Consider the following 13,605-nt stretch of genomic DNA (forward strand, 5'->3'; position numbering starts at 1 on the left):
TTCACATTTCAGCACCAACTCAGTACATTTGAGGATATAATTCAGGCTTCACAGAGCTCCCTGTGGTGCCACCAAACTCTTTTCTCACTTTCGATAATACGGGGGAGGAGGATGCCCCCAAAAAGCAGTACTTTCCCTTTAACTCAGGTAAATTCCCATGTACTGAAACAGACTGTCTGAACACTTTACACTGAATACACTGCGAACACACACACACACACACACACACACACACACACACACAGGCTTGCAAATACAGTGCTGTGAGAAAGTATTTGCCCCGTTCTGAATTTCTTATTTGTTTGTGTATTTCTCACATTTATATGTTTCAGATCATCAAACAAATTTATGATAACCAAATGATGATTTCATTTATTAGGGCAAAAGCTACCCAAATCTACCAGGTCCTATGTGAGAAAGTAATTGCTGCCTGTTGTTATATCTTGAATTAACTGCAATTAACCACATTTTTCAGAAAGAAGACTTAAATTTCACCAGGTGCACCCCGGCCTGATTACTGCCAGTTTAATCAATAAATCACATAAATAGAACCTGTCTCACAAAGTGAAGTAGGCTAAAGATTACACTCTGCAGGGGATGCAAACAGCTGGAAATGGCCAACGGCCGAGTAGCCATTCCTGACTTATTTGATGTCTGCAGGCATAGTTGAGACATCATCACAAAAAACAGGAGGCATACAGACATCCATCCGGACCCTGGTGCTGACTCTCTAATGAAATTTATACCACTGGGACCCAAGCAGACCCTAGAAGTCTCAGAAAATATGATCCCAACTTTAATATCTCAAAAAGCAGCAATTCATGTTACATCCACGAAAGAAACTAAGTAACTGACATCTATCATCCTCAAATGAGTAACAAAGCCGTTTTTAATGCTTTAGCACTCCAGCAAACCACAGTAAGAACCATTATCCACAAACGGAGAAAACTTGGAACAGCAGTGAACCTTTCCAGGCTGCCCAAGCAGATTTACTCCAAGAGGGTCACAAAAGAAACCAGAACAAAATCTAAACAACTGCAGGTCTCACTCATTTAAGGTCAGAGTTCATGATTCAATATTAACAAATAGACTGAGCATGAATAGTGTCCGTGGGAGAGTTCAGAGGAGAAAACCACAGCTGGCCAAAAGGAAAACATGAAGAGTTCTGGTAAACTTTTCTGTGGACTGATGAAGGTTTGAGTCCTGTTACATCTGGTGTAGGATTAACACAGCATTTCATAAAAAGAACATCATAACAACATGGAGGCGGTAGTGTCATGGTCTGGGGCTGCTTTACGGCTTTCAAGACCTGGATGAATTTATGGAACCATTAATTTTGCTCTCTAACAGAAACATCTGAAGGAGAATGTCTGGCCATGAGTTTGTGCCCTGAAGCTCGATGGCACTCGTGTTATACAGCAGGACCGTGATGCAAAACACACCAACAAGTGGCCTAGACAAAGTCTGGTCTTAAATCTGATTTGGCGTGACCTTAAACAGGCTTAAAAACTCTACAGTCTGGCTGAATTAAAGCAATTCTACAAAGAACTGTGTCAGAATTCATCCTGAGTGATGGGAAAGACTCATTGTCAGTTACTGCACTCCAGTCCGTACTGCCAAGGTTGACACAACCAGTTTTTAGGTTTCGGGGGTAAGTTTGGATAACTTTGCAAAACTGCATTTTTCATTTATCCAGGTTATTGTTGTCCAATATCAGAAGTAGTGTGATCTGAAACATTTAAGTGTGACTCATACGCCAAAAATGAAGAAATCAGGAAGAGGGCAAACATTTTTTCGCAGCACCACGTATCTTTGGGGGCGGGTCTTTAACCTTTCTAAGGGCTACACTGTGTAACAACAGGAGACAGTTCTGGATGAGTAACAGCGCTTCTTTCTCACCTCTATAATATTTGAGGGGCCAAAAATCAACACTCATGCTACCACTCTCACTCTGGAGAGTGCTCAGATGTAACAGGAGAGCTGAGGACGCCAGCACCAGAGTGTCTTTTGCATTCTGTCACAGAGGCTTTCAGCAAAATGGAAAAATAGATTGAGGTGTGCAGCAAATGGTGCAGGCATTAATTTTTTTTTTTTTTTTAAGAGATAATAGTACTTTACCTGATCCCCATCTTTCCGTACCGGCACGGCATCCGCTGCTGGAGAGGCAGAGAGAGAGAGAGAGAATGAGATGAATTTAAGATTTCATTATCAGGTGCTTCAGTAGTTACAGGTATGATGCCACATGCAGAAAACGGGAATCGGTTTAAGCTGTCTGTGATAGGAGAAGGTGAGACAGGAAGATACAGTGAGGGAGAAACACTAACAGCAAGAGGGAGAAGCAGATAACAGTATGTCACACTGAAGCCGCCTTCGGCCTGCTCGCTGTGGAGGAATGACAACGCCGTCCAGTATTTCTCTCTCACACACACTCGAGCACAAACACACAGAGCTAAAATTAGATTAATTATCCACGCCAAGCTTTGGCACGCAGAGGGCACAACGAGTGTGAGTCATAGAGGCCAGAGATGACTCTGAAGTATCTGAGGGTGATAACAGTGGATGCTTATTATTGCCAGTAAAGTTAATAATTTAGTGCTAATAAAATAGAAAACAGGGACCACTGTTCTCTGGTGGAGCAGAGTAGAGAGACTGTGATGACAGCTGACTCACCACTCGTCTTGCTTTCCTTGATGACCTTGAGCATGACCTTAATGCTAAATTAAGTTATCCAGTGAATCTATCAGTGTAGCAGCTCATGCTAGCACTCTGTGTGAGAGCTAGCAACAAACGAAACAATGAGACACAAACAGGCTGCCCTGCATTATTTTTGCTACATTACTGGATGTACTGTGCACCAGAGCAGCATTAATACCCCGGAGTACTGTGCAAAAGTCTTGAGCCACCCCTTGATTCTTAAATTTTGCTGTAAAAATGGGAAATAGGTGCAAACATACACAGGAATACAGTGCATAAGGCAAAAGGACAGTTTTTATGAGCTTGAAAATTAATAGTCTGAACTCTTTTCATCTGGACTTAACGTTTTCTACCACTGAAAACGTAACGTCCAGATGAATAGAATCGACTTTTTGAGATTTCCTTACCTGGATGATTGAGCGTGCATCAAGACAAGATCTTTTAGATATGATTTCTTGTCATTTCAGGAATCATTTTCCAGGCTTCTTGAAGGACATCCAAAGCTGTGTTTTGGATGTTGGCTGCTTTTTAATGCACTGGCAGTGTGTTTGGGATCATCGTCATGCTGAAAAATAAAGCTGTTGCCAATCAGATGCTTTCCAGATTGTAATGCATGGTGGAAATCTGAGAAAGAAAATCTGATAGCACTTTATTGTCATTCACAATGACAATAAATTGAATAAGAATTTTTACATTTGGATCAATCACTCTATAAAACCTGCTGCCACTGATTTTCCACCCAGTTCTTGTGTAGTTTACCTCGGCCTTTTCTCTCTGGTCTCCAGACTTAAGAATGACATCTTGACAGTAACCTTTCCATTGAGACCATTTCTGATCATGCTTCTGTGAACAGAAGAAGAGCTAAGTGCCTCTTTCAGATCCTGTGCTAAGTATTTTTCTCCTTTTTTTTTTTTTTTTTTTGAAGGACGTGACTTTCAGATACCTTTCACCTGCTATGGATTGTTTTTTCTTTTAGACCTGCCAATTCCTCCTCCAGTTGTCCAGTTTACCCACATAGTTTTAAGGACACTGCACACCATGCCAGGATATGCCAAGTTTTCAGCTGTCTGAGAATGAACTTGTTGGTGCAAACATACCATTTTATGCTTGTCAAACTGTATTATCGTTGGCATTTTTTATATATATTTAACTAAAGAAATGGGAAGAAATTGTGCTGTTTTAACAGGCTGCCATAACAAAATGCCAAAAGCTAAAACTTTAAATTGCTTCTTTGCTCCTTTGTGAAGTGTGTAGACATAACACTGATGTATGCCTTGAGATAGATTCCTTTTTGTGTGCTTAAATGACTCATAGGGCAGTGTCAAGTGGCCTAACAAATAAACGAAAGCATTTCTCTGAAAATGGTCAAGTCCGAGGACTGGACTGAGGCTTCAAAGACTAACTGGAAGCAAAATATGAAGAAAGAAATATGAAGAACGGAGGGGTGGCTCAAGACTTCTGCACAGTACTGCAGGTGCCTGAAGTTGTACATGTAGTGTGCCAGCTCAGAGATTAACGTAAGCAGGCAGTAGAAAATGCCACAGTAATTTGCATCCAATGGCAGATTTATACCAAGTGTCAACATTCTGCAGTAATGAATTATTTTTCTGGAAATCGAGGAGTGTTTACTACATTAAACTGCATGACTTTATTCATATTTGGTTCTTGAATTAGACTTTTCCCACCAAATTTATTAATATGTTTATTAATGCGTTGCGCTGTATATTGACGATGCCAGAGAAATGTTAAAGCATGTTACTGAAAACCAGGTAAAAAATGAGGCGCTTGTGTTACGCTTGTACTGCTCATCCATCTCATCAGCCATCGTGCTTGATTGCATTTTCCCTGATATCGGTTTTCCATCACCTTTATATGTTGATGAAACCTTTTCGCATTCCTGACATCGCCCAAATTTTGGTGGAAAAAAGTCAGTGGCAAACACGGCACAGTTCTCTACTCTATAATTGCCAAGGAAATTCCAGACAACCTGCACGAATGCTTCCAAGCTGCTGGTTCAGTAGGCTTCAGCTCCTTTTGAGTTAACTGTCAAGCATCAGGTCATAGATTTCAGGACCAATAAAGACAACTTCCTTAATTTTTGATTAATTAAATGTATTTCTTAAATGCTGAAGCGCATCACGTTTCCGTCAGGCTATAATAGCTGTCCAATACTTCATAAATAACATAACAGGATGTTCTAGATGAAAATGGTTTTTAGATTTTGAGTCAGTAAAATTTGTTCCAGGTGCAGGTGAAAGAATCCCAGGAGCAAAGTGCTTGTTGACCAGTGTTACTGGATAATAAAATTAAATAGTTAGATCCTGAATACAGCATAAAGCTGTTCAGTATTTCAGGTCAATAATAAACCAAATCATTCTCAGCAGATTGTATTGATACAAAAAAGAGACAGAGGGCTGAACCAAGACTTCTTGAGCTCTAAATCATGTTAACAGGAATATGAATAGCTCTTTCCAGTAAGCTGTCCTTGATGCTCCTGTTATGATTCAGGAGCTTTGGGAGGGCTGTCAGCTAATGTGGTTCACCTGGTCATCCTGTGCCCTGAAGATCGTAAAAGCTTGTCTCTAAGCTCATTCTCTGTCTCAGCACCAGCTGGCATCAAGCTTTTAGCTCATTTATTTATTTATTTTATATTCAAGCACAAAAGTGCATACATTTAATTATATAACCAGCAACCAAAATGCTAATAAAAAATCAAATAATCATATATTTTATGAAAGGGATGTGCATACATGCGCTATGCTAAACCATAATAAATGACCTTGGTCTTATTTCTTGTGTGAACACTGTGGCAGTCGCTGAGTCAGTTTGTCGCAGTATGTTTCACGTAGCAAGCATCACATCCTAAATATATAAACAAAAACAGGATATGAGTCATAAGCAGGGAACTGAAGTGCATGGAAAAGTCTTCTTTTCTTCCTTCTTGGAAGCACCATCTTTTATTGCAGCATTAAGGTGATTGAGAAGCAAATCTCTGTCCAGTATATCACTGAGTGCCAGCGCTAAAATTAGATTAATTATCCACGCCGTGCCTTGGCACAGGAGGGCGTGACCTGTATGAGTCAGTGATGCCTGGGATATTGAAGGATATTAGAATTAAGTGGCACTGAAAGGAGGGGGCTCCCCCTTGTTAACACAGATTATAACCTACATCTGTAATATCTTTTGGTAGAAAGAACTGAGATATATATCACTCCTGTTTGATCCAAAGGGCTGCAGGAGGACTAAAATACTTCAAGTCAAGTGCTATGAAATTAGTCCAACTTCAGCTAGCAGATGTCAGGATGAGAGTGCTTACGAAGAAAATTGCCTAAGTTGTTGAATATCAATCTGAGGAGTAAACCTGGGCGTTGTACACTCATCATTAGAACAGTTCATTGCCTAAACCTTCAAAATCCTCCTTTAGCGCATCACCTCTCTCTCGTCTCCTTGCAAAAGGCTAGTTGAAGTGGATTTAACAGCTGTAATCAATAAGGCAGATTGGACTCACTTATCAGGCTACGCTGCTCAAAGAGCCGACATTTCTTATGTATCGCATTCTGAACATATGGCCCAACATGCACACCGATGCTGTCTGCATTGATTTTAAACTCTCTCCCTGGTCCCGCCTCACTGGTCCCAAGCACGACAGTGTCTAAAAATACCTCAGCCTTCATAACTTCAATGGAGACCTAAGTTGTCTCTCCAAGGAGTACCAACACAGACCAAAGGTGGAGGGAGGCTGTAGCTTTTTGCTCTTGTTCAGGGGTGGACAACACAGATGTTACACTTTATGTCAAGGGACAAGAATGTGCTAAAAGCAATTGATTCAGTTACAAAAGACCCTAGTGCTCACCAAACTCCACTTGGAGGAAAAAGGTGTTTCTAATTATTTTTATTCCAAAACACAGATGTTTCATGGAAGTGTAGATGTGCCTTAAAACTGCATTAATTGTCCTGGACAGCAGGGGGCGACTCCTGTGGTTACAGAAAGATTTCCAGTTGCGCAGACATCCATAGGAAAATGATCGCCGTTTCTGGTGCTGTTTCTGTTTTCTGTTGGGATCTTAGCAAACACTTTCCTGATGACTTTATGATCTCAGTTTCTAGTTTCACGTCTTACTGAATCAAACATGATGTTTATTTTGTGAATTGTGGTCTCCATCAGTCCCAGAAGGATGTTAAAGCAGAATATGGTTTAACACATGTAACTGGCAAGTTGTTTGCTGTGCGAACAACAATCTGTCCCTCACATAGAAACTATCCATCCATTCTCTTCCACTTATCCTTTTCAGGGTTGGAGGCGGCGGGGTGGGGGTGGGGGACAGGTCACCAGTCTGTCGCAGGGCTAACACGTAGACACAAACAACCATTCACACTCACATTAATACCTGCAGGCCATTTAGTGTTTCCCATTAACCCTTCCCTACTAACTGCATGTCTTTCAGTGGTCCCTCGCTATAATGCGGTTCACCTTTCACGGCCTCGCTGTGTTCTGCATCCTGATTGGCTGTAGACCATTGTCAATCAATCTCCTCCTTGCCGTGTCTCCTGTACAGTACAGAACGCGTTCAGCTTGTCAAATTTACATAAATCTTCGATCGCTAGCAGTGTGACTCTGAAGTGCTGCACTGGATGTTTTCTCCCCAACAAACACAACAATGTCGACGAAACGTTTTGCACCATCAAAGGCACCTGCGATAGCGCCCAAAAGGCAGAGGAAGATGTTAATCGTTGCACAGAAAGTTGGACTTCTGGACATGCTAAAGGAAGGTAGAAGTTACGTTTTTTTTTTTCTGACCATAAGGCGCATTAAGCGAACAAAACAGTCAGATAAGTCAAACTTTACTCAACTCATTCTTCTTGCTTCCTCTACTTCCATACTATTGATTCATTAATGTTGAATTCTCTCGCAGCTGCTCTATTCCCATGTTCTGGACCTGAAAACAGGGTTTGATCTTTGGTTTCATTCTACAATACTGGACTTATTTTTCTACGAAGGTTTGAACTTTGAGAGAGTTTAAACAAGAGAGGAAAGTGTGAAAATGTTCATGCCTGTCTGAGAAAAGTGTATAAAGTGTGTAGTGAGGGGTTTTACAGCCTTAAAACATCTATAATAATTGAAAAAAATAAAGTTGGCTACTTCGCGGATTTCACCTATCGCGGGTTATTTTTAGAACGTAACGAGGGACCGCTGTATTTGTTTAGAAATGTCTCTTTAATAAAGTTTGGAGCTAGAGTCAGTCCCATAGGGTGAGAATCCAGGCTCTCTAATTCACCAGCATTACTAATAATTACTGATAAAAATGTGATAATGTTCTAAATTATTACTAATAAAACAAGATGAAGACTAAAGGTTTGTGTCTTAAACAAAGAAAAGTCATGTTGATTCAGTATTACTTCACCTCACCTGCAGTGGCTCCATGCACAACTACTGATGCCCAAGTTTAGAACCACTGATTTAAACACATCAAGCTGTTAATGCAGCAGGCCTTCACACACTGTTTCATTCTCTGTGATTGTGTAAACATCAAAGCTCACTGAAATGTGGTGCACATCCACTAAACCAGTAAACGGAGCTAAATGGGGTGCGCACATTCATTCTCTGTAGGATTCCAGATAATCACCTCTCAAGACTAGCGGGAAATCAGACAGCATGGAGCAGACAGAGAAACGGGCTCCACACACAGTTTCAACTTGGAAGAGGATGAAAATTTAATATTGTAAAAAATGTAAGTTATCTAAATACTCTGTAGGTACAATACACTGTAATGTAGCTGATCAAACATCAGTTCACCAAGTCCTGTGGTGTTTACAGAATTAATGTGATCAGATTTTATTAAAACGTCTTTCTTATGTAAACAAAATAACACTGACTTTGCAGCAAGTTGACCCACACCCACGCATGTACTCTGACATGTACTCTGACCCACACAATGCAAACTTGTTCCTTAAAAACATTTCTTAGTCTTAGACACATTTCCACCAGAGGAATAAATTGACTTTTTCAACTTTGTTAGACACGTTCGCTCTCTCGCTCTCTCTGTTAATGAAAGGCATGCAGTCTTAGTCATGACTCTGCTTCTCTGTGAGTACATTTGAGATGCAGCCCTGGGGATCCTGGAGGCCATTTACTCCACACAACACAACCACACACACACACAGGCACATACAAATTCACACACACACAGCAGAGACCTCAGGAGCTGATGGAGCTCCCTGCTGGAGAAATGGTGGAGGAAGGAGAGAGTGAGGAGAAAGGCACAAAGGGAAGCTGAAGACTCAGAGAGTCTGACAGGAGGAAACGTTGAGAGCTCAGGACATCAGGGGATTAGGTATTTAGGTATGTTGGGTAATAACACAGACTCATGGCGGATCTTGAAATATTCATGACATTTATTCACATATGTCACAACATCTATTAAGTTGTGTTTCTGGACAGGAATTTTAAATAGTCCAGTCTCATACTTAGTTATTGGTCATGTCTGTGGTTACAAAGTAAAGTTTTTTCTCTCTTTAAGGCCAGAAAAAATCCACAGTAAACAGTTGGAGGCTGTGACATTAATCAGTCCACTCATTCAGAGACCACAGTCCCTGAGGGGACAAGATATTTACACTATACATACATTTGATTATTCATTATCATTCAGAATAGTTTAGGTTAGGTTCAGGGAGATGCTTCTGTTGTGTGGAAAAAAAACGTGTCTAGTTGTGTCCAAGGACATAAACTACTAGACTGCTGTAACCATTTAATGTTTTACCACTTGGCTGTAGGGAGACAGCAGCAGGGCTGCTGGGAAGATGGACAAAAGGTAAACAGAAGAAGAGCCAGAGGAAAATATGGAAATGAAAGGAAGAAAGAAGAGCAGGGAAAACTTCATGTCAGCAGGTGGTGGTTGTGGCAAAACACAAAGAAATCTCTGTTATTTAACCTCCTAAGACCAAACTCCTTCATGGCATGCATTTTTAATTTCTCTTTGCTATTTGGGCTTTATGCTGTCGACAGAACACTATAAAGTCACAACTGAGTAATGATGTGCAAAACTCTTTATTTGGTGTCTGAACACAGCAGCATTTTTCCTGAGTACAAAAACAAAATGAGAAACAATAATTGTGCCTCTTTGAGCAATATGGCTCATTTGAAAGAGCAAAATTTAGTATTGTGGTCTAGACCAGCGGTCCCCAACCTTTTTTGCACCACGGACCGGTTTATGCCCGACAATATTTTCATGGACCGGCCTTTAAGGTGTCGCGGATAAATACAACAAAATAAAACTAGTACCGGTACCGAAAAAAAGAAAATGTATTTATAACACACGTGAAAAGACCAGGGAAAACAGAGTAAACGATAAAAACGATAACAAAATAACACTGAAAACCTATAAAAACCCTGAAAACTATACATTTCACACCTGAGCCTCAACTCTCGCGGCCTGGTACCAAAGGACTGACGGACCGGTACCGGTCCGAGGCCCGGGGGTTGGGGACCGCTGGTCTAGACAACCCAAAATGTGATGTCCCCATATGTGGACGCCAGGTCCAAGGAGGTAAATGTTACTGACACCATCACATCTTTACAAACCTGAGAACCTGCAGTTTTCATCCTAAACAGTTATTTGTCTAATACCGAATAACCAAAATTAAAGATCCCCTGTAACATACAATCATTGAAATAATGCACACATTTATATTTTCAGTGAGAAAGAAAACTGCACTCATAAAAGTGAGATTGCGAGATAATCTGTGGAATAAATCAAAGCCGTCACTATTATGCAAGGCCCACACTGGCATACTGTGAAATAATCACAGCTGCTTGGACTAATATGTGTAAGTCGGAACAGCTGGCGGTATCAGTGATCACTCTGGTGCCATTTGATGGACATTTACCCAGAGTTCCCTGCAATACCAGGAGGGACTGCAGCGTACATCGCAGTCATTAGTGTCAGTCAGTGTCAGACGACTTAATGACCATTAACACTTCAACTTCTTTTTTAGCATCTGTAGTGCTGAATCATTTTTAAGAAACAAGGTCTGTGTACTTACAAGCACGTGCTGAGTGAACATAGCCTCATAGTCTGGGAAGTGAAAGTGGCTTAAACCTGCAGGTTCCTTTAGCGGCCAGCAGGGGGCAACACCTGTGACTCTAAAAAGAAGACACATTGTATAGAGGTCTATGGGGGAAACAGCCTGTTTTCACTTGATTTATTCTGTCAACAAATGTTTGTCTCATGTTTGTGGTTCAGGTCACTGGTTTCAAGTCGGATTTATTACAACATGATGTTTCTTTAATAAACTGTGGACCCATTCAGAGAAAAATAAATGAAAAAGCAGGGCATGACCAGCAGTGGCTACCTTGTGATTGATAAGTGACTTATGCTCTCCGTTTGTCTAGCCAAATGTGGTCACTTCTGTCTCCAGAAACTGAGATGGCAACAGGAAAAATATTGCAGACTGACGGTAGCACGGAGCAGGTATTCTATCTTCTCTTGAAAATGTTTAATCAGCAGCAAATAATTCTAATATGATAACACAGCTAGTGCATTTCATTCAGCATCTAGCTGGTGAACCATGGTGGTGGTGAAATTACAGTTAGAAGAGTAAATGTTGAATTAAAGGGGAGAAAACTTTCAGCAGCACGCAGTGCTGCTCACTCGCTCAGCTATTCTGGGTCTGATGTTAGCGGGCACTGAGAAATCGATTTCTGAACACAGAAAGAACAAGGCAGTGCGGCAATCAGAGAAAGAATGAGTTGGAACTGCGGTAGCTGTTTTATTTAGATCGCAAACAAACTTTTCAAGTGAAATATCATCATTACAAACACTGGTTCTCCTTTCTGTGAAACACCTCATGTATCTGAATCTATAGGATAACTAAAGCAAAAGAAATGACTTTGCCCTGCTATCCAGTCTGTCTCCATCAAAGGTGACTTTAACCAACTCTAAATACGACCACTACTTATATAAATGCAGGTGCTGATGTGAAATCCCACCAAGAACGCACAACATTTGAATGAGACCAGACTGATATTAATGCTAGATGAAACTCAGACAACAAAAAGCCACTTTAGCTCATTGTTTTCCTTCTTCTGCCTATTTCCATCATCTACTTGGTGACTAAGAAGCAAACTAAAGAGTCATTTATCTCAGGACCCTGTTTTCTTCACCATAACAACAGTATAAAGCTGTAAGCATCTCCACATGTCATTACAAAGGATTTGGTGGGTTTGCCATCACTTGCGAGAAAAAGTGCTGGCATATTTGAATCTATAAACCCTTCTCTGTCTAAGCTACAGAATTACCAGCGACGTGGCTTAGACACCCTGCAGAACGATCCAGACTTCAGCACGGTTGTAGCGACTGAAAGAAAATGACGAAGCCGGCATGTTATTTTACTGAAAAGCTGGTATTCGTATGTCATGCTGTATATTCTGCATGTTAAGCTGTATTTGTTGCAGTTTTTTCATATTTATAAATAGCTGCTACCAGGTTTCTTCTGTATATTAGATTATTCTCACTGACACTTCCTGATGTCGTGGATTTTAAAAATGTTTCAACAAACAGCACCTCTGACGTTGATACATGTGCCCATTGTCATCATTTATGTAAAACTTATTGTGACGCGGCTAATGATTATTTCTGCCGTTGGTTAATCTGCTGTTTATTTTCTCTATTACTCAGCTGATCTTTTAAAATATCAGACACAAGTGAAGCATAGCCGCTGAACTTTCAGTTTACAAACGCAACACAGAGTTGAAATGCTGAATTTAAGCAGTGTTTACAAAACTGTTACCGGTCATCAGAATGATCAAACTGCAGATTCATTTTCTGTTGACTCTCTGACGTATAATCAGGCTCCCAAATTCAAATTTATTCTGCTCAAACTCGAAATCTTAACCGCTGTGCTGCAGTAGATCCACCCAACAAACAGGCGTTGAATCCATTTGTGTAATTATGTAACTGGTTTTACTAAAACAGCGAGGCAATGGATGCTAAATCTTTTGCCGAGCATTGTACTTGGTAATTAACCTGACTCCGAGTCTGATTATGAATTACACAGTGTGGAGCTGCAGCGTGATGTTTGCTTGTTAGCCTGTGAAACATGCAGCCCGGCGCCTCTGAGGTTTGGTACAGTATGTGTGAAGCTACTGACCTTTGAGGAAAAGGTTGTTTCTGTTTGTGCACGTACCCAAACTCTGCAGCGGAGTCGAACAAAAGCAAATAACCATCAGATACAAAACGAGCCGCCTTCTTCTTCATGACCTTCGGTGTCGTTCATAGATTTGTGTTACAGCAGCTACCACCATTGACGAACCCCCATAGCTGCTGTTCTTCATATCTAGAAAGGCCATGTTTTTGTTAACTGTGATAATCAGTTTTGTTTTAATTAGGAAATAATCAGCAGTGGATAATTAGGATTGGAAAACAATATTCATTCGTTTGCATTTGTTACAAGTCACACAAATAGCAGGGGAGTAAATAAGCGTGTAGATGAGAAGAAAACAATTAAACTGAACTTTTAAAAGATTGTTATTTTTAAACAAACTATTCACAGATGAATAAAAACAATCCATTTACAGCTTATATTTCCTGCCCTGCGAAGCAGCTCTTTTTGTTTGTTTATACTGAATCTTGATGTCCTTACAAAGCTCCTGCTGCTTGTTCCTCAGGCTATTCTTCTGTAGTCTGAAGATTACAAAGGCATCGGTGTAGATGTTGATGCTGCTGTGCCTAATCTGTTTGGCAACAAAGCAGGTCTCAAGGAAATGAATCGGAGACGTCAGTGGATGACAGAGAAGTGCCGTCTGCCAAAAGCTCTACTGCAGCTGCACGCTTCATTTAGCCAAGAACAGTTTTTACTTCAGTCAATCTGCTGCAGTCTTGGCAGCACATTTCTGTTCTTTTTTTTACTTTTAAA

General features: G+C 40.6%; 1 protein-coding gene across 4 annotated transcripts in view; it reads right to left on the reverse strand.

The window, feature by feature from the left end:
• The window catches only part of LOC146363500 (uncharacterized), a 77,548-nt gene that overhangs the window by 37,545 nt on the left and 26,398 nt on the right, over positions 1-13,605 (reverse strand). For all 4 annotated transcript variants that reach the window (XM_084920317.1, XM_084920316.1, XM_084920315.1 and 1 more), the window contains exon 2: positions 2,119-2,156. In XM_084920317.1, the coding sequence (XP_084776443.1) occupies positions 2,119-2,156 (38 nt within the window). The remainder of the gene's footprint in view (positions 1-2,118; positions 2,157-13,605) is intronic.

Source organism: Perissodus microlepis, chromosome 22 (assembly GCF_051167445.1).
Source record: "Perissodus microlepis isolate ML-2025 ecotype Zambia chromosome 22, ASM5116744v1, whole genome shotgun sequence".
Taxonomy (NCBI): Eukaryota; Metazoa; Chordata; class Actinopteri; order Cichliformes; family Cichlidae; genus Perissodus; species Perissodus microlepis.